At 34.7% G+C, this 22,212-nt stretch overlaps 1 protein-coding gene across 1 annotated transcript in view; it reads left to right on the top strand.

The window, feature by feature from the left end:
* Window positions 1-22,212, top strand: part of DYNC2LI1 (dynein cytoplasmic 2 light intermediate chain 1) — a gene marked incomplete at its 5' end in the record, with an annotated part of 55,023 nt that overhangs the window by 1,789 nt on the left and 31,022 nt on the right. The window contains 10 exons of the mRNA XM_081998593.1: window positions 556-590; window positions 997-1,066; window positions 2,138-2,226; window positions 4,300-4,486; window positions 6,935-7,003; window positions 8,350-8,427; window positions 9,984-10,060; window positions 10,413-10,483; window positions 10,939-11,036; window positions 12,862-12,960. Coding sequence (XP_081854719.1) covers window positions 556-590; window positions 997-1,066; window positions 2,138-2,226; window positions 4,300-4,486; window positions 6,935-7,003; window positions 8,350-8,427; window positions 9,984-10,060; window positions 10,413-10,483; window positions 10,939-11,036; window positions 12,862-12,960 — 873 coding nt within the window. The remainder of the gene's footprint in view (window positions 1-555; window positions 591-996; window positions 1,067-2,137; window positions 2,227-4,299; window positions 4,487-6,934; window positions 7,004-8,349; window positions 8,428-9,983; window positions 10,061-10,412; window positions 10,484-10,938; window positions 11,037-12,861; window positions 12,961-22,212) is intronic.

Here is a 22,212-nt window from a genome sequence, read left to right as displayed (position 1 = left end):
GAAAATACAATGACTTTTCAGATTTACATGAAATTCACTGATTTTTTGAGATGGAAAAGGACAGAGGACTAAACTGTAGAAGTGCTAGCCCCTTCAGTGTGGCATAGTACTCAGTGTCTGAATTTCAACAGTGTAAAGACATGTTTTTCTGTATGTTTATTTCTATTTTAAGCATTCTTTTTATTTCCATCTCATCAGTAATAACTAATTCCAGTGGAAACCAAACATTACATAAATGTATTATTAATAATTAAAAACTATTAAACAGTTTAACAGCATTGGCCAGGTTGATCACTAATGTCTAATTTTAAGCACACTATTCCTATTACTGTATTTGTCACCTCCATTCGTTTATAATTATAATAATGGTAGTGTAACTTGATTCTGCCAGAAAGTTGGCAGTTAAGTTTCCACTGTAAGGCTACAAACAATTACATGAGTTTACACTTTTCTGGTACCTTATTACTGGAATGTTAAATGAGTGAGTTTCACTTAGCGATACAACTTCTATGCTTTAATGACAGTACAGTAGGGCTCTTTGTTTTTAATTTCCAGGGAAAGACCACTATCATACTAAGGTGTCTTGAGAGGTATGTGTTAATTTTTTAAAAGTAGTTTTCAACTCTGGATTAGAATTGTACATAAATAGTTATATTGCATGACAATTATTTTTATATATATATACACAGATGGTGTCTTCTGTGACCTGTTGATCACTTATAGATAAATTTATTTCCCTGTATTACTACCTGTCATTTGACCCCTTCAATCCTCCTTCTTCACTATTGATAGAGCTTAAACGACCATCTCTTCAGACTGGTGCTGCTACTTCTCCTGTCTTTAGCAACTGAGACCTGCTGTCTTAAAGTGTTCTCTCTGTACTGCTGTTTCTAAGCCCAATTCTGAACTGACTGATAAATACAATTTAGTAGCAGTAGCATTAAGTTTCTTCATTTAGAGGATCTTGACAAAAGGAAGTTGGTTTTCCTTGTATAGGGAAGAGATCCCAAAGCCAACATTAGCCTTGGAATATACTTTTGGAAGAAGGGCAAGAAGACACAATACAGTGAGTATCCAGAAAGTATAGTTTACTATACCTTTTTTATATATATATATATACACACACACATATATATATAAATAGTGTGGTTTATTTTTCTGTCTAAGAATCTTAGGGGGTTTTAGCTTATTGTTTGTGAATTTGTTTATTTTTCTCTGGAAAAAGGTTTTTTGACTATAATTTTAGTAAGATTAGCTAGCTTTATTTTGTATTCCAATCTGTAATATGTTTTTCCCTCTCACTAAAATACAGTAGATCAGGGACCAAAGTATAACACAAAGGAATTGGATCAATTCTTAAAAACTACCTTGTTTGTCATGTTTGAGTGCTTTTATTTTCCCGTTGTAACATAGGATGCATGCCTTTAACTTTGTGTTTAAAATGCAAAATGAGTACAAACCAATGAAGATACTTTACAACCAGTTTTATGAGAGAAGCAGTCATCTTAGAGGATGTTAAACCATAATTAGATTTTTGGGTTTACATGTCCATATCACTAAATTTTGCACTGCAGATTATGTTAACAGAAATATTGAGCCTATTTCCATCACAGCATAACACTGCCCAGCAACAATCGCTACTGCTGCAGGTAATTGCTGTTTCTGTTATTGAAGCAGGGAGTGGAAAATCTGACTCCATCTGATAGATAAAAATCACTTAAAACTTTTCCCAGAAACTAAATGCGAAGGTAGAGATTCATTACTTTTCCAGTTGCAAACTTCTCAAAAGGCATGAATCTTGAGCTGCAGTAAACAAAAAGAAAGGGAAGAGAACCTGATTTTTTTTTTATGTTTATCATTAATTATACTGCTTCCTGACTTTTTTACTTTACCATAGTTATTTATTGAGACAGTCGTAGGCATGCCAGGAGTCCTTCATAAGTGTTGTAAGGGATTTCTTGAACATGAGGAGTTTGGGTTTTTTTGTTGTTTGGTTTTGTTTTTTAGAAAATGCTAATGAAATAATATATGCTCTTGTTCTGAGCCACTTTCATGAAAAGCCAGTTTATCAAATGAAGATCTTCTCTTGGTATTGCATGGAAGGAAACGTTTCTAACATAAAGAAACTCTTTTACAGCCTAAAGATATAGCTCATTTCTGGGAACTAGGTGGTGGAACCTCTTTACTGGAACTGATTCGAATACCAATCACTAGCAACAACATGAGGTAAGTGATTAATACTACAATTCCAAAGTTAGTTTCAGCTTTCCTTCAAACGTAAGTAAATCTCTAGACCTTTTATTGTGGAAAACGCTTTGAAATGTCAGATTGCACATTTATGATTTTTTTCTAAAAGTCATTGTAACACTACTGATCCTTTCCTTTGACCTTCCTTTTCACGATTCTCTCCTAATAAGCCAAGTTCTTAAAAATCTCCCGCAACAAGAGAAAGCAATGACATGAAGGAAGTAGATTTGCCTTAACTAGATAGAACAAGAAATACAGAAAAAGAGAAGTCTATGTCTATGAGATGTCTACGCTCAGTGAAAAAGCAGAAAAAGCAACTTGGGAGCATATGAAAAAATAAAATCTGGTTTCCTACTTCTGTATGCAAACATAGATGCTATCTTTGTAAGGGGCAATATTTTAGGGTGAAAAAGAAGGCAAAAAAGTGTGAGGGAAAAAAATCTCTGGATTTTTGGGAAGAACTGATGGGAAGAAGACCATACAAGAGAGAAGATGTTTCTGGGAGACTAAAATTGTTGAAATGATTTGGAGATGGAAGAAAACAGGAATTTAGAGAGAATTAGAAGAACTTAGTGAGAAAAATCCATAAAAGTAATGGAATAACATAGGAAGAAAAAATGCATGAAGGAGAGTTGCATGAAGAAATGAGAAGGATTGCTTCATTCTTTGGTAGTGAGCTTTAACTTCGGGGGCGAATAAAAAAGGAGAGATACAATTTTTATCATGTATATTTGCTACTGTTTTGGCTCTTGAGATAATGCCATTATTTAGTGAGAGACTAAGACAAAAGGAAAACAAACACCAATTCTGGCATGTGAACCTTTCTGGTTTTAGAAGAGCTTGAGGGGAAAAAATCAACTATAATTTCTCAAGTGTTTCCTAAATGAACTTAACTGAGCTCCACCTCTATCAGCCTTTTCTCCCCTTTTTTTACTCATAACGAATCTTCTGATGTGGATGATCTTAAGATTCTTTGATGGGATAGCAACATTGTTCTCTAAGACCACTTGTGTTCATAAGGCAATATTTTAATATACTACTCAAAATTTGTATCATTTCAACTTAATTATAAGTGCTTTTTGCTGGTTTTCTCATCTGTCTGCAGCTAAGCAATTTGCTTATTTAAAATTTCCATGAACTGTATCTAGTTTCACCAAGAGACTTTTCAACAGATTTCTCCTTCGGCCCCCCCTCCCCAGCATTTTAAAGTAAAACTGGACATTTGCTTTGTAGTTGTTCTAATACCACTCTGGTCTGGAATCCCCTTTTTCAAGTTAGGATGGAATGTGAAAGAACAATTGCCTCCATCCAAATGGCTCCATTTCCAATGTTTTTCTTGACAGTTTTTCCTTAAGGCAGTTAGAGTTCTGGGAGGTAAGGTTTTGGAAGGAGAAGAGCTTATATGTAAAATGTTTCTCATCATAATCCACCTTTAAAAGCCTGGTAATTGCTAAGTATGTCTTGAGTACTCTGACTTCTTCTGTTTGTCTTTCAGAAGACTTCCTGATATGCTCATTTGAGGTTCCAGCTAATTAGCACATAATATATTATACAGAATATTGCCCTTAACCATTTTTTTCCATTTCATATTACAGAAGAATGAGTAAAGCATAGAACACTCTACTACATTAATGGTTGGGAAAGATCCTAACTATTTGCTAGCATTACTTCATCTGGGATTGTAAAGTTATGAGATGGCAGGGATACATGATGGTAGAAGTACCCAGTCATACAGGAAGAAGGAGCTGAATGGGCTCAGGATATTTGCATATTTTACTACTTTGAAACAAAGTTTGATATGTACAATCCCCCAAAACCTCTGATGGAAAGTTGCCCAAGTAATAGTTCTGAACAAGAGACAAGGGAAAGGTTTCTTCAGAGCTCAGAGTATCCGTAAAAGCCATCTCCTTTTGCTGTCACATTCCATTCTGTCTTAGCATTTGTATTTTCGCGTTTGTTGCTTTCACCATTTGTACCTCAGGTATGGTTCTATATGAAAACGTTAATTGTCTCACATGCTAAAGATTTGACCAAATAATGCCTTTTTAATAGGTCATTTGCTGTAGTTCTTGTATTGGATTTGTCCAAACCTAACGAACTCTGGACTACTATGGAGAAACTTCTGCAGGTCACAAGGAACCACGTGCACAAAATTTTAACCAAACTAGAACAGACAAATCCTGAAGTAGCTACTGAAATTAAACAGAGGATGCAGAACAATCTGCAGAGGGATCATCCAGTAAGTTACTTCTAATATTTTCTCCAGATGTCACAGGCCTTTATACAGTTAAAGATAATGCTTTTGAAAATCATAAACAACTCTTTTAGATTTTTATGCATGACTGAAAATCCATTTGATGTAGATGAACCTGTTCACCGGAAAATTATAGCAATTTAATAAAAATTCAATAAGAGCAGAAACAAGGAAAGAAGGTTTCTTATATCTTTTTGTTAGCTATCTAATGTGATTGTTATGGCATGTTACACCAATCAAAAGAAATACTTTTAGAGTAGCAGTTTTCTCCCCCCCCCCATCTTTTTAAAAGGAAGATAAAAACTAGAATGTACAAAAGTCATCTAGCAAGAGACTAGCTGAAGGTACAAATTTAAGCAAAGAATATAGTTGTAACAGCCATCAACATGACTATATACTTTGCATTTATTTAAATGTCTATCACAAACTCAATGCCTTTTGATAATCTGACAACTAATTAAATTATAAAGTTTCAGAAATGTTAACATCAGTCCTTTAAACATAATTGCTAACTAAGTCTCTGGAAAAGCTAAACTAGATTATGCGCGATAGAAATGAAAAGTCATTGTGCATTAAACCTCTGCAAATGTTGTGTGTATATAATGCATAAATAAGTATTTAACAATTCAAAGACTTGGCATATAAATCTAGTTACTGTAACTTCTATAAAATGCTGCAATACAGCAAATGCTTATATAGCTCAAAAATTGAAAAGTAACTTTTAAAATTTTTGTGAAAGCAACATATGCAACACTGAGTAGATGGAGAGGGTAGGGTTTGAGATCTGCTGGATTATGATTTTGGTTTTTGCTTTTAGAGAAGGTAATTCACAAAAAGAAAATGCCTGCAAGCACACTTGGCAACAAATAATGACCACAGTGTCAAGTTTACATATAGGGGCTTACGAATCAGCAAATCACAACCTCCTTTCAATAAGTAAACAGAGCAACACCATTAATTGTTAAGAATATCTGTATTGTGATCTTCTGAAGATTGTGAAGATTGCCCTGTAGGGAACACGATTATACCATCTAAACTAGACTTTCTATTCAGCCTTCATTATCAAAACCAGAAAGGTTGCAAACAAAATGTTACGTTACTCCTGGGCTCTGTTTAAACTTTCATCATTTTCCAAGAAAAACTTATGTCAATTTTGTGGGAGGAAATACTGTCTTTTATAGTAAAAAAAATAAATGACAGTTTAGAGATTTTGATTTGCCTTTTTATAGCTAACCATATTTTTATGACAAACAGGAATTCATAAGGTTCTTAGAGAGTTGGTTTTTTTTCAAAGGATTAGATCTATTCCATTAGTCCTGATAAAGGATTATTGGCTATGATGGAAAAACAAATATATCAAGTGCAGACCTTGTTTAAAAAGGCTGGACGCACCTAAAGTAGTCCATAGTCAAAAGTTAAATCCATAGTGAAAAGATTAATAGGGTTCAGTATGCCAGTTTTAATGTTTCTGATGTTACCCCAAATTAATTTTTTCTTAGTTAAGAAACTAAGACAAATTTTTTTCAGTTCTATATTCTATACACGCAATTTTAAGTTATGGTAGTTTTGCTGGAAGCTTTTGCTTTGACTATGTATGAGTGAAGCCATTATTTTTTCCTTTCCAGTGGAGGATTTTCAGTATTTGCAGCTTCTTGCTGACTGCCATTTAACCTGTGTGTGAAATAGCTGGCTTTAAAAGGGAACAGTTAGGTCAGCCTCTGCTACAACACATCTCTTTTCCACTCTGCTCCAACAAAAGCAGCTTGACTAAATCATTGCATGAACACTGGCAGGGATAGTCTCATTCCATGTAGACTACAGGAAAACCTTTCAGATAACTGTTTAACAGTTAAATCTTCTATATCCCCAGAGCTATTTTCTTTCACTGGTATTGATTTGCACTTACATGTTTGTTAGGTGATGTTTTCCTATTTCTTCTGATATCAAACATTTGAAAAATCACATGAAATATTTTTTTAAAATGTGGGGAGGACAAATGTGTGACACAAGCAAATCTTTCTGTTTAATTTTCTTGAGCTTTTGTCTCTATGACTTTGCTATGATGCGAGGAGGGGGATTATGTCAGAGCGCCTGTTTTACTAATCTAAACTGGCAGTTGTTCTGTGAACTTATGGAGGTTTTCCCTCTTTCCCTTCCCATCTAATGTTGGAGCTGGACTATATAGTGCAAGAGCCCTTTTTTGTCAATAAGTGTTCCAACTGCTCAGAGGGATTATTTCCTGACCATTTATGAAAAAAATGAGAAAATTGTAGAATATGGATATTGCATGAAAGTTTGTTCATCTAACTTAAGGTTTTGAAAAAATAGACCTTGTCTTCTGTGAATTAACTTTACCTCCTTTCAGTTTTTTTAACTGTTGCAATCTTCTACAATTTGTTTACACTGTTTAACTGTCATATATCTATTTAATAGGATTATGAGTTAGTTGATCCTTTTCCAGTACCCTTGGTGATAATAGGAAGCAAATACGATATTTTTCATGTAAGTAATTATTGTTTTAATAATGAAAGGATTCCTGGTAAAGATATTATATGATAAACTCTTTGTAATGTAGTAGTAGTAATTTGAACAAAAGAATGCCCGGTCAGCCTTCTACCACAAAAAAAAATCCCCACCTTTTCATCCAATGGCATTATGGAAGACATACTGTCATTCCTTCACAGAACGCTCCCAAACTGATGATTTTTGACGTACAAGTTGCTGCAGACCAAGGAAGGAAGCAAGAAAACACCGTGTTGCTGACTTACTCTTATAATGAGAGAAATCTAGCTCCATGTGTCCTTCCCTACTGACAGCAACTATAACTGTACGGCGATGAATGAGGGGCCTCTCTCATGTCAGCTGGCCAGATTCTTTGGTAGTTGTGGCAACATGAGCAGTAAACTATCATTTCAGCCTGGAACTATTTTTTAAGGACTACTTAAGTTTCTAGAGACTAGTGAGTAATTGCATCTTTTAGGGGGGAGGGCAAAGAAATGTCATAGTACTGCTGGATTCCCTCCCAGGATGTTAATCCAAACAAATGCATACTCAATTTTCAAGCAGCATTTGATCATGAGAAACTAGAAGAGAATATTTGATTTTTAGCTGCCGTGCTGGCAGCCTGTGCATCTCTGGATAACTACATAGTGCATTGATACTTGTCTGACTCTTTGAGTCACTTAATTCTTTATTAATAAAGTACTGTGCCCTCTTTCACACTGAGGCTTTCTCCTGAGCCATGACCTCTTTAAAAATCGGTGACTCTCCTGTAATAAGCACAGAATAACAGCCTAATTCCATTGGGGTCTATGGACAGACTCCTGCAGGCTTCACTGGGACCAGGTTTTCGCCCACTTCATCTGGGGAAGGCCATCTGTATGATCTTGCATTAAAGAAACATTGATGAAAAGGTATTTTTATGCACCTTTCAAATCTTGCAGGTATTAGAAACTGCAGAGCATATACCCAAAGGTTTACTGGAAGTTAAGTATTTTCACAAAAAGAAAAAATCCTTATTCTTCCAGCAGGCAGTATTTCTACTTCCAAAAATTTAAACCAAAATGAAACAAATTAATTGAAAATTGAATACACATTCCCAACTTTTTCTGGACTAACATATTGCCTGAATTTGGTAGGCTCCCTGTATAAAAAAGAAACAAAGAGAAATTGCGACATTTCTTTTTGGAGTAGGCTGTTACTGATTCTGTCTTAAGATATAATTATGCTGACAGATGAAAGCCTCATATATTGTAGCCTAAGTGCATTGCAGTTTATACAAAAAAAGTTCTAGCTGTAATATTTTGCTTTTTGTTTCTTATGTATGTATTCAATATCAACTTTTCCAGGAGTTTGACTCAGAAATGAGGAAAATAATAAGCAAGACACTTCGATTTGTTTCACATTATTACGGAGCATCATTAGTGGTATGTATATTCACTTTCTAACTAAGGATAGAGAAGATGAGCAAAACTTGTGTTACAAAACAATATCTTAAAAAAAATACAAATGCAAAGCTCCTAGAGAAAATGGGATTTAATTGGGTTTACAATAGCTTTCTTCATGAGCTAATCTGTCAAATGGGTTACAGCTATTGGAAGGGGATGGATGGATATATGTTGTGAACACACAAATGACATAACTATTTTTATTTAGTTTTTGTTGGTACTGAGAATTATCTGTTAGCCAACTCAGTTCCCATATTGAGTTTATTGTGTGTCTGGTAAAATTTTTTTCATACAAGAAGGGAGGACAGGAGAAAGTGATTGCCCTAGATAGAATTAGAGAACTGGCCTTTTTGGTAGAAATATGAATTTATGTCTAGTGACCTGGCTTCGATAGATTTAAAAACTTAGATCCAAAGGCTCATCCACAGCAGTTTAAGCATACTGGAGACTCATCACATTTACAGTGCTGAAGAATAAAGGCAGGGGGTTTTTTTACAGTAATGAGTAAGAGCTGCCAGCCATGAGGACAATGAAGTATTTATCTGGGTATATAAATTGATTTTTTTAATGTGGCAGATCATCTCCTGAGTAAAGGCAGAAACATGCATGCTCAGGTTCACAAGCCAAAAAAGCTGCCTCTTTGGCTCTCCACATCAGAAGATCATTCTAATTGTATCAACCATCATTTATATAATAAATAATATTTAATAGTGGCTTCTTTGATTACCAAAAATCTTACATTTACTTTAAATTGTTACAATCACAGCATGTCCTTTTGCATCCATGTAAAATTGTACAGCTTTTGTACTTTGACACGTGAATTCATCTTTTGTTAACTAAGAATACAGCTGTCTTGATTTAAATGTTTTCTTTTTAAAAAGTATTTAAGGATTATTGTAATTAAAGACTAGGAGCCTAAAATTCTTTAGCTGCTAAATCCTGATTCTCATTGAAATGAGTGGGAGAAATTTCATTTCCCACAGTAGGGATCTGACCTTTTTCTCAAAGACATGAACCTGTTAGGATACAAAAGCCCTTAGACAGGAATAAGCATGCTGTTTGAGAAGGTATTCTGGGAGCTACTTTCTGATAAATCTGCACCAGTTCTGCCACTACCAAGCTGCTTTCATGAAGTGTGAACAATTTGATAGGTATTAATTACATTTCTAAATGTTTATGGTATTCTGGATAATTTTTAACATAGCTTAAAATCTTAACTCATTAGTTTTGGGCGAAAAGATTTGTGTCTCTTAATGTGGGTGCTTCAGAAGTTGGGAATCAATATTTAAAAATTTAATCTTTATTTATGCTATTTTTCATTTAATCTTTCTTGATCTATATATTTGGTGGCAAATACATTCATGTTTTGGAAAGGGAGGGTGAGACTTTTATTTTAGTAAATTCAGCGAACATATACCAAATTTATTGAGGTCAGTAATTAGCCAGGCTCTACCTGAAATCCTCTATGCAGGTGACGATGTAATATTTCTGTGGTGGAAGATCATAATATATATTTTGTTTTCTGATTCATTTAGTTTACCAGTAAATCTGAGGCTCTCCTGCTGAAAGTCCGTGTTCTTATTAATCACTTGGCATTTGGCTATGATAAAAGGTAACATAATTATTGTTCAACTGTTAAATGTCTTGCCCAGAGTCTAAAAGTACTTAATAAAAAAATTTTTAATCACCCAAACATATTTTTTTTCTTAAATATGATCTCTTAAATATTCTTGCTCATGGACTTTTACTCCTGTGTCTCTGCTGCCTATGTCTGCACAGGACAGTGATAACTCCTTAGTTTTGAGCCCCAAACTGATGGATTAGAAACATGGTCAACACTAAAATGGAGTGGATTTTTATTTACATGTGTTTGCATGCAAAGCCCAGTAAGAGTCTACTTGACTACAATAATGCCATTTTCCATTGAAATGCTCACTGTAAACATTTTCTTTTTTTCTGTCTAGCAAGTCTGTATCAGTGGATCACAGCAAACCTCTATTTATACCAGCAGGCCTGGATTCGCTGAGCCAAATAGGTTAGGACATTTCCTGTTCATTGTGTTTGTTGCTTAATTGTTCTTGAAAATGAGAAAAAAAATTTAAACAAATAAAAAATAAAAGTTAAATTATAGCACATCAGCATCAGTTTTAACAGATTATTGCAGGAAATGGTTTAGAAAACTTAAAATTACAATTCAGTATTTACATTATTGAGAATTACTTGTGCAGTTTTGTTAGGTAGTTTAATAAAGTATGGGCACTACTTCAAATAGTAAGGTACCAAAAAGCTTAGATCTAAAAGAAAATACAATATACAATACCACTCATCCCATTTCATGGTAGGATATCAATGTTTTTCTAAACTTGCTGCAGCTTGTCACTGTAGAAAATAAAGTATTAAATTAGATGGATCATTATCCAAGATGCTTTGATAATTTGTGTTGTTATGACAACATACTTGTATCACTTTGTGCTGTGCTGTAATCCTTAGGACCACCACCCGTCTCTGATAGTGACATTGGAAAGATGCGTGCAAACACACCTTTGGAACTGTGGAAAAAAGTATTTGAGAAAACATTTCCTCCCAAGGTAGGTATTTACATGTCTTCTACACAGCTCATTTCTCATAGAGTAAACGTAATATCACTACTGATTTTTGTCTTTCAAGTCCAGTGACTGGAATTTCAGTCTCACTCAGCAGTTCTGTTTCTTCCAACCTCTTTAATTCATACAAATTTGTATATTTTAAAAATGTATGTGATTATTAGCTTCTACATCTTCAGTCACCTTCCTACATTGAGTAGGATGTAGGCCTCTGTATTTTCCAAAGTTATACCATTGCCTTTCATTACATTGAGAGACAAGCTATACTCAACGTTTTTGGAATTTTATGAGGTGACACATCCCCTAATAACTAAACCAAATGACAGTGATGTTCCAAGAAGAGAGCTCTTCCTGGCTGCAGCAAGCTGCTGATCCTTGTTCTCCTAGGGCATGAGGCTTTGAATGAGGCGAGTGTGTTAGAGTTCCTTGCCAAAATCTGTCCTTTTGCTATAGGAAGTGTTTGGATTTGCAAAGTAATTAGAATCCCTTAGCACCTATGTAGTCATAAATCTTGTACGTAAGTTTTGGTCCCAAGAGGCAAACCTCTAAATACTTCTTTTCAATAGAAGTAATTGCTGTTGTTAGGAAATCAAAGTTCTTTTCTATTTGACCTGAGCAAATACAGGCTGTGGCTTTCTCCTTGTGTGCTAGACTGTATCACAGTTCCTTATCCCTGTCCATTTACTGCCCTACGGCTTACCTGGGCAGGCAAGGAAATCAGTCAGGGCTATGAAACTGTGCCTCAAACTATGGTGCACAGACTGGGCTTTCTATAGTTTCCAGTCTATGGATGTCCATTCTTGGTGAGAAGGAATCTGAATTCACCTTTTTCCACTCACTTGACTGCTACATATCAAAGCCTACAAATTATTCAGGTGGTTTGTGACCAGAACAAATTATCACTAAGATGCCATTCTCAGTACAGTGTGCCCCAACATGATAAAGGCTATTATTTTTCATGTTATTTTTCCTCATAGCCTTTTAAAACACCATAAACAAACATTCCTCCACCACCATCACCCACCCAGTAGCTCCTGAACTCCCCCTGAAACAGCTGGAGAAATGAATACATTTCTCATCTTGCAAGCTCCATCAGTGTTCTAAGATATCAGTCTAGCTAAAGAAGATTTAAAGATTTGTCAAGTAGATTCCCAGTCTTCTGTTTTAGTTCCAAAATATGCTTTAAACTTTAAAGCTGTCTTTATGCATTGTAAACCTCATCTAATAATAAGTATAATTCTGCTTTATTTGTATCTGTATGATGGGCACCTTGCTACTTTTCATGTGTTATGAGTAAGGAGAAATGTGCAGGACAACAGCTTAAAAAAAAAATTCCTTATTTGGTAATGTCTCCTTCTATTAGTGTATTTGCTTCTTTGGAATTCAAGTTATAGTTCCCTCAAGGTTTGTAAATGAAAATTCAAGTATTTGGCAGAAAGATAGGAATCAATTTCTCAGCAATTGAAGTAACACTTCTGGTAACCGGAACTGAATTCCAGTCTTGAGTATTAAACACTGTAGCAAGAGCAACCTTAACTATGCCCAAATGTCATGGGCCAGAAAGAATATCTTCTTTCCTTTAAGATCTAACTGCACTATTACTTTCTCATCATTTCACCAATCTAAGTTTGGGGTTTTTTTTAATCATCTGATCTGTGTCTTATAGCACAAAAGTCTTCCATAAATGCAGGATTTTAATATGTTTGTATTAAAAGCAAATAATTCCATTGGATCTACTGCATGGCATTTTCTTGTTAAAAGAACAGAAGATAAAATTTATCATTTGGGTTTTTGTCATTTGTTCTTTCAGAGTTTCTGTGATTTACAAGATACCAAGGACCCTGCACAGGATTCCCAATACGCCGAGTATGAAGTCGATGTTATGAGAGCTCAGAAAAACCAGGTGTGTGTGGTAGTTCTCCAATTGCTGTTCACAGTCAGGTATTCCAGAATCGCCAGCATCACTGAAGTAATTGTAGAATATACTTGTGGCCCCCTTTTTGCCTTTAAATAACTTCAACTTTAGTTTTCAGCTTAGTAGTTTGTTGTTTGGGTTTTTTTTCTCCACTGGTAGACATTAAGCTGGTAGAGCATTGTTAGATCTCAAAGTTCTGGCTCAGTGATTTCTTTAGAAATGAATAATTCACATTTCCCCTCTAGCTCTCTTCCAGAATTATTTCACTAAAGTTGTATTGAAGCAAAGCTGTGAAGTTTTCTTGGCAGTAATTTCTTTGTTTCTGCACCCTGCACTCTCATTTGGGTGTTGACTAGCAGAAAGTCTAGGAAGCAGTATCAAGGGTTGGGATGGGGGCTATTTACTTTTCTTATTTTTGTCTTCCTCCTTCAAAACTTTTTACTTAAACCAGACAGGTACTGAGATGATAACATTTCTGACGCAGGTTTGCAGGCTATGTACGTTTTATCTTAAACAGAGTGAACAGAATTATTCTACATACATAGTGATATTTGGCTTAACTCCTGATTTCCAGGAAAGACCTTTAGTGGCAAAAGGGTCTTTTATTTTTTCTTATATAATTTTGAAGTGTTTCTGCATTTCCCTACATTTCTGGTAAATTAATTTTATAGAAAAATTGTGTGGCAAACTAGCTGAAGGTTAGAACATTACCTTGTAGATAACATCACATGAGTAGAAATACTGTATATAGTCTTCATCAAGATCATAGATATGTGTCTGTTAAAGTCAGTCCAAGATTTGTGGTTTTTTCTTTGTTTGGAAGAAGTATCACATACTGAGTCTGGAAACTCTTATTTCATATAGATTCATTTGTTTCACACACAGAACATTCTTTGCTGGAATGACTGAGAAACATTCCACTCTATTCTCACTTCTTACATGTATGTGGGCTATTTGTACACCATTTAACTTCTTTGTGGGCCAAGTTACTGCGGTTAAAGGAGGTTTTTCTAACAGTGCTTATGGATGATGGATTGTACCAATCTAGACCTCACATGCTTTTACAGATCCCCAATCTTAAGATGAAAGGCAGTTTTATTGAATTGCACCGCAGTTAATCTCAATGAACCCTAAAATACCATGGCAAATTTCATCTTTTTGCATGCTTGTAAAAAAGCCAAAGGATTAGATTATTACTGGCATCATGTTTTTGTAGGGTTTAGTTAGATTGCATAAGGCAGTAAACCCACAGTTACCTGATCCAAAGAAATACATTAATAATGTAAAAGAATAAAGCAATTTCAAGAATCCCCTGCAGTCTTTGAACTTGCACATTACCTGTAATATCCTGTTAATGTTGGCATCAGTTCTGAATTTGTTACATCCAGAGCAGTCTTAGAAATCATTAAAATTTGTAAAGCACATTGCTTTTGGAATTTATAATGTAATCTCATATTCAGTATATCTATATATCTCAAAATAACTATATGGTGTACTAGGTTTGTTATTTTTAGATAACACGTAGGTCTTGCAAAAGAAGATACTGGTATGTGTTGATTAAATCATGTAGGAAATTATTAATTTTCTGTTTTTAAACAAAAGAGACAGGCTTTTAGACTCTTAATCTGTTCAAGGGCATTGCAAAGCAGTGTAGCTTCTTTTAGTTGGACTACTACAAGTAATTTCAACATTAAAGAGAAAATTACTTTTGTTATCTGCAGCTATTTCCTAAACTTCTCTATCGTGAAGTTCAATTATTACAAGATTATTTGCACATTATTAAAATGTTTTATACTCCAAGAATTTCATTCAATTTGAAATGCACCAAGATAGCAATATACATCTAAAAGAAAAGAACTCCTGTATTTGCACTGATTCTTGAAGTGTCTTTGGATTTCACAGTTAAATGAAAAGTGGCACAAAATTCCTACTTTAAAAGCGCCATTTTAAATGCATCGTAAGTCTGACATTCTTTATAAAGTCTCACATTGTGCAGGAGGAAAGGTACATTAAGACATTTAACATGCAACATGTTGCTGATGAAATTATGGGACATAATGTAAAATGAAAGTTTCATACAGCACCAGTGTATATTTTAAAATCATTTAAGTGCATGTTATTTTCAGTTATTTACAGTTACTTTTGGCTAATTAATATGCCACTTTGGACTCTAGGTGATGACCAGTTTGCTTGTTTATCTCAAAGATAAGCTTTAAAGAAAAAATAAACACAACAACATAGTAACAGAAACAAAAAATCAATTCCAACTTTGTAACCTTGGTTGAAGTGTTTGCCTGCAGGTAGGGTTTTTACACTTTAGCAGAGTAAAAGGTTAAATTCTCAAGTATAAAATTAAAAAACAGCTCTAAAAAGAAAATACAGAAACAAGAAAGTACCTGGCTCATTCCCATGTACTAGGTGTCAGCTAGTATTTATCCGATATGCTTTTTGGCTGTAGAAGTTAAGAGTCTATCTCATCAGCATTCTGTGGCAAGAGTGTTTTCTTTCAGACCAGCTTATTTTGCCTTCTTAATATTTTCAGCGTTAACTTGCTCTGGAAAGCTCTCTGAGGTTATCCTTTCATCACTGTACCCTTGTTCAAGATGTACATGTGTCTCTCTCAACTATATCTTTTCCAAATTATCTTCCTAGTTCTTACCCCACAGACATACAACATGCAGGTTTATATGAAATAGTGCTGTTGCAATTGTTTACTGCTTTTTCATTCTCTGGATTTTAGCTCAGAGAGAGAATACAGCACCAGGGACCTCTTTGGAATTTACTTTTTTGATGTATTTCTTAACTAGCAGATTCTCTCTGGGAATGGCTGGAATTTTTTGCTCTTTGCAGGGCTTTCAAGATTCAAGAAAAATGTTCATTTTGCATACTTATTAGGCCTTAAACATGTAGCTTGCTGTTAACTCTTTGTACAGTCTACGTAAAACATAAACAAGATGGCAAACCTGTCATCCGTTTCTCTCCATTCTCTAACATTTTGGCTTTTGATGCTTTAAGGTCACCTTAATTTCATTTTAGGTACACCTGTAACTTGAAAAAGAGTGAGATCTTTTAAAATAATATTGTCCATTAGAGCTGCAGATATCCCACCTGCATCTGTGAGCACCTAGGAGTGCATGAAAGTCTTGTTCCTTAGTTCTTTCCAAATGTTTGTGGCACTGAGATGGCATGTGGGGCATGTCTGCTCCATTTCCTTTAGAAATGCTGTCTACCAGAGAGGCAAGTACTCTAGCTTGTCTTTTTGAAAGTTTTTGTTTTGGTTCAGATCTTTCTTAGCTGTGCTGTTATGTCTTGTACTGCCAATACTCAAAATAGGTGCTTGGACCTTTTTCAGCTGGTCATTTGACTGCAGCTTCATTCGTTGAAGCAAATGATAAAGCTGGCTCAAAGAATTGGATAGCCTCCCAATCAGGTACTTAAGGCGTCAGTGTCACGCAATGCCAAAGTTCACACTGACTGGTCCTTGTTACACAAAGGTATTTATTACTTTAGACATTGGTGCCACTTTTAGCTGAAGCCTAACGCCACAAATTATATTTGGGGAGGTGGGGGGGATGGAAGGTAGATGCCTGGTGATGTTTGGTGACAAGAAGTAATGGAAGCAGATCTCTCTGAACGGGGCTGTAACTGTTAAGACTTTTAACAAGTCTTAAACAGAAGAAAGGAAGGTTCTATAACATCTCGCAACAATATTTTTTCAGCACACTTCACTGACATGACCATGCAGAACCCCAGGAGTCAATTTTCATCTCATTCAACAAAATAGAAGGTCGCATATTGTGCGATGAACCTCCTTGGTCAGAGCAGCGTTAGAGAGCAGAGAAGTAAGACAGGATTCTTAACAGGGGTAACAGAGCAGTAGCATCTTTCATTTTCTCCAGAGGAAGAGAAGTGCTAGTCTTCATATTGTGGAGAAAAGGTTATTTAGGATGTTTACTCAGCTGCCAAGAATATGCTTTCTCATTTTCACGTGAAAGCATGTCCAAATGGGTACAAAAGATATTTTTTTTTTTAATATATTAACTTAAAGACCATTATTAGAGCATTGCTACTACATTTCCTACTGAAGCTTAGGCACTTAAGACTTCTAATCCTTGTTTCAGTACTTGGTTATTTTCACCGTGTTCCAGATTGAGGGCACTTTCAGTAAGAAACTGCATGAAAAAGAAAGTTAAAGTCATGTCAGTCCCTCAGAACTGAGGAAATGCAACAATTAAGGCTTTTCCTACAATCTTAATTTTTCCTCCTTGTTTGTAGACATTATAGTATTGTCTTTAATTACATGATCATATACTATTTTGCTGATGTCTCAATTCAATTGTTCAGTATTTCTTTTCATCATCCTTATTCTTTGTGTACCTTATTTCTCAACCTGCCATTCAGACACTTCAATGAACACAAAAGTATTAATTTTTTTTTTCTCTGAGAATATGTGGTAATGTTATCTTATCTGAGTGCCTCACAAACATCAGTTAAGTCTTTCTTCCCTATCCCTTTATGAGATTAAGTGTGATCTTCCCCGTTTGACAGATGAAGAATTTATAGAAACACAGAAGTACAGAAGCATCAAGGTTAAAAATAATTTTAAAACTCCACTTTATACCAGTGTTGAGACATGTAAGACAAGTAGCTAGCACTAATAATGGTTAAAGCACTTGGAGCACATTGAAAGCATATTTAAATTGCAACTGTTAATTCCTTGTAAATCTGATCTGTGGCCCCTACACTTGGTACCCAGAAAACAAAGGAAGCCAAATGCCACAAAATGCCAGTGTGAACATTTTGGCGTACTTTGAGATGTATTCTTTTTTAGGATCTTTTTTCAGTTTGGAGAGAGGATCTTTTAGCTGACTGTATAGTTACAGTATATTCCACAATTCTGCTAGGACTTTGAGCAGGAAGGTATCGTTTTTCAAAAGGGGCTCTGGAGTGATTGTTGAGCTGGATTGGAAAGATTATTCCATTACATTTCGGACTTACAAGCATTTATTGTACTTTCTATTTTACATGAAAACTAAGGAAGTGTATTTCCCTGACAGCATTTTTTCCTCCTGAATCACTGAATAAATTCTGCTGAAGTATCCGCCTCTTTCTTGAAACAGTTTAGTCAGATGACAAATCTGTAAGGCTAATTATTTAGGCAACACCTGTAGACATGACCTCCAGACAGCATTGTCTATATGTAAAACTTCATTGTCTAATTTTACCCCTTCCTGTGGCCTTTGAGAAAGTTGTTAGAATTTAAATTATTTACTTAGCATAAATCAGGTTACATGTGCTGCTTAAAATATCACAGTATTCTTTCTATTCCTAACTGTTGGCAAGTTTCTGGCAGTTCAGTATGTTCCAAGATCATAATTACTTTATAGTAATAATGAGGGTGTGAAAATACTGAGTAAAGGCTGGTTTAGAGATAGACTGGTTCAGTAGTACTAGAGTTGTATTAAATAATGCAACTTTGTAGATTTAGACTGGACACAGTATGTTCTGTGGCAGTCACCTAGGAGTTAACTGTAAAACGAGGCTCCTGCAAGCATCATGAAGAATATGCAAAAACTAAAAATCCTCTTAGTGCTCATAAACCTGTGGTGCTTTCTGAAAATTTTGCATTGTTAACAAAGCTGCCAAAGTGATTTCCTGAGAGAGAAAATTCCATTTAATATTTCCATACAATTTTTAGATTATGATTTCTTTGTTGCTCTGCCCGTTATTTTCTTATTCCTTCCTCTGTGCTCTGGATTGATAATTAATACTTCTTTTGAAGTCACAAGGTGTGAATTTTGTTATTTTTGTCAGTTCTCATATCTGTATACCTACAGTGAAACCTCCCTTTCTCTGTTAAATCCATTCTATTAAAATCAGAATAGCAATCATAGAAAACACATGCCCACTTTTGAGGGGCTTTGCTACATTTATACGAATCACCAGTTTATGTCCACCTCTTTTCCTAAGTGAGATATGATGACTTTTTTTTGTATTGCAAGTGATACGGAGGTCAAACAGTACCTCATTAGAGTATCATCTTCCTCCGAATATGTTGGAAGTCGCCTTATTTGTAAATGAACGAGAAGCTATCATAGTGCTTTCTAAATTAAGTGCTGCATGCACCACTACAGAAAATTCTGTAGTTTGGTAATGTTGCTAGAACCTTTTATTATAGGCTTCAAAATCCCAAGTAGCATTTTTGGCTGAAATGAGGTCGTTTGTCTACCTTGCTAATACCGAGGCTATATCAAGTATAGTGTAACATAGACTGCCTCATCTTTCATACCTAATTTGCTTTATTTATACCCCCACAATTTGAGCCTCTGTTTGCTTTTAATAATCTAACTACTATCTAGAAGATGCATAATTTTAATTACCACATTGGGTTCGCATTTTATTTTTACACAGAGATGCTAACTTTTCAATCTACTAAACAGTAGAAAGCACCTGAAAGAAAATATTTTAAACTGCTAATTGAAAAGCAAAACAAAAGTATAAGCATGGCATCATTGTCTGTCATCAGTAACACACTTCCTGGAAAACTTCAAGCAATGATGAATAATATTTCCACAAATACCCAGTACCATAGGCTGAATAGATATGGTATGTCACGATTTCCTAAACACCCATTGCATTCCTCAAACAGATTTCTGCTTACTGTTTTCTGGACAAGCCTGTGTTCTGCAGGGGTTTCTAAGGTCCTCTGTTACCTCTCAAGTTATCACCGCTGGAGATGTATAAGCTTACAGAAGTTGATATCAGTCCTGTGCTTAAAAAATTGGAAAAAAAAAAAAAAAGAAAGTAGGCTTTGTTCTTCTAGTTTCTTTTCTGTAGTCTTAAGGAATTACTAACACTTTTTTTTTGTTGAAAGGCCCTGACTTCAGGCATGTGAAACAGTAGTTTCTGTTGGGCAATTCTGTTTTCTGTTTTTAAAACACAGGTAGTGTTACATTTCTGTATGTTCACAGGGAGCCTGGTTTCTCAAACTCAATGTCTAAGACCCCACACAAAATTTCTTCTACCCTATAAAGCAACTATCTAGGCCTAAATAAAAATCTAGTTCCCTAAGTGAGAGAAAGTGTGGCAAAATTTATAGCACTTTTAGTATAATTTTGTTAAAAAAACAAAAAAATGTAGTACTTTTTTTAACAGTGAAAACTGTACAAGCTTTAAATGTTTACGTGGATAATGTATATCTCTTACCACTTTTAATAACAAGGATATTAGATTAATATGTATGTATGTTTCTGTTTTAGGAGCTTGAACAATACAAAAGAAATGCCTCTAAATCTTGGAAAGAAATGGATTTTGACCCTGACTGATAAACTGCTATAGGTGTCCAGTTTAACATTTACAAAATTATTTAATTATTTTAACGTTATACTAGCAGTTTAATCTGATACAGTTGAAAATATACAAGATCAAACTACAAAATTAATATCTATCAAGCATTCCTGTTATTTTTTTAATAAAAATAGCTGTTTATTCATTCAGTTCAAATTTAAGTATATCTCAGTACTGACACAGAGTTTTAAAAAGTAGGAATAAAGGAATTCTAGATTATTCAGAGATAGATTTAAATATGAAGACGGGCATTAGTCAGTTCTATCTATAAGTTTTAACACATTACTCAATTTATTTTTTCATGCTTCCACCCTAAACATGTATTTACATATAAACAAGTTTTCACACCCAAAATATGAAACTGCATACTAAGGTAAACTAGGTATCTTTTCCTAGTTCCTTGCGTATATCATTCAAAAGCAAACCTGGAGAATATACTTGCATTATTGTTTGATGTATTTGAATAGGAAAGTTCCACAAAAACTGGCAGAATAAAGTGCAATTAAAACCAGGTTTGACCTGGTCTAAAATACAGAAGTTTGTTTTATCTCTGTTTCAGTATCATAGTTTAATACAGGAATTATTTCTTGCAATGTGTAACATTGTAATAACTTTGCACAGAATTCAGAAGATGACATTTCTGTCAAATACTCAAATGCTAGGAAGTCAGTCAAATCGATGTGACGTATTTGATTAGTGGAGGAAGTATAATTGATTCACATGCAGCCTAAGCTGGTGAAATGCTAGCCTAAATTAGATACAGGTTTTTGTGCACGGACTTCCTCACTAGTATGAGATGGACTGAGTGTTTTAAGAATATGCAAGACAAGATCTAGATTAACACCAGAGGTGTCTCCTGAGAGCTAAAACTTGTTGTCAGAGAGTAAATGTCTGAACAGTCACTTGGCAGACCAGAGCGTAAGAATGTTCCCCAATGAGCAACCCTACATGTGCATAAACATGGAAAAGACAAACTAATGTGGTATCTTTCCAGCTCTTTAAAGTTATTTGTTGTTTTTAACATAACATTTGTATCTCAGAATATTATACATAAAGATATTAGAAAAAAATCTTGGCCTCACTTAAGTGGAGAACTTGCATTAAATCAAGGATTTCAGATTCTTCACTAAAAAGTGCATCATTTCAAAACTGTCAAATTAAACTAGTTATATTATTATGGAATTTCAAGATACAAATATACTTACCTCCTTGAAGAAATCTCTAGCTCTCCCTCTGTAATAAATAATTTCTTCACTGAACCTGACAAGTAAGTTACAAAATTTAGGAATTCTGTGTCTGTTAGGCTCTCAATTTTGATAGGTACTTATATTTATTAAATGGATAAAGTAGACTCTTTGGGATGTCACTCTTAGTGACCCATGAGAATAATTTCCAAAGATGCAAACTACATTGCTTCCAAGAACTGGCAAACAACTTCTGTATATTTTTATCTAGTTAAATTGACATTTTATTAATAAACAGAAATTTGTTCTAGTAATTCACAAACTGCTTCCAAAGCAAGATTTAGAACTTGATAATGAAAAGAAGGAACACATATAAATAACATAACTGTCTTCTCTGATTTGTCATCATTTACAAGACAAAAACATGTCAGGTAACTTTGATATTGCTTAAAGATCCTGTACTCACTGGTTGTATAGTATGCAAAAGATTAAAGTGGAGGGATTTCTTGATTCTGTCTTTATTTACATGTTTTTGGTTTGTTGCCTTTTTGCATATCCCCAGAACATTATCAAAACAAAGCGTAGGACTTAAAATACAATTCTAGAAATGAGATTTACTAGCAATTGTACCCCTCTGGTAACGGTTAAAAAACAAAATAATGGGGAGAAAATTAGAGCAGCGTTGCTACACTGAAAAATTGACAGCAACAGCCAA

The sequence above is a fragment of the Phaethon aethereus genome (genome assembly GCF_964289735.1).
Source record: "Phaethon aethereus genome assembly, chromosome: 3".
In the NCBI taxonomy this organism is placed as follows: Eukaryota; Metazoa; Chordata; class Aves; order Phaethontiformes; family Phaethontidae; genus Phaethon; species Phaethon aethereus.
This window is presented reverse-complemented; position numbering and strand designations above follow the sequence as displayed.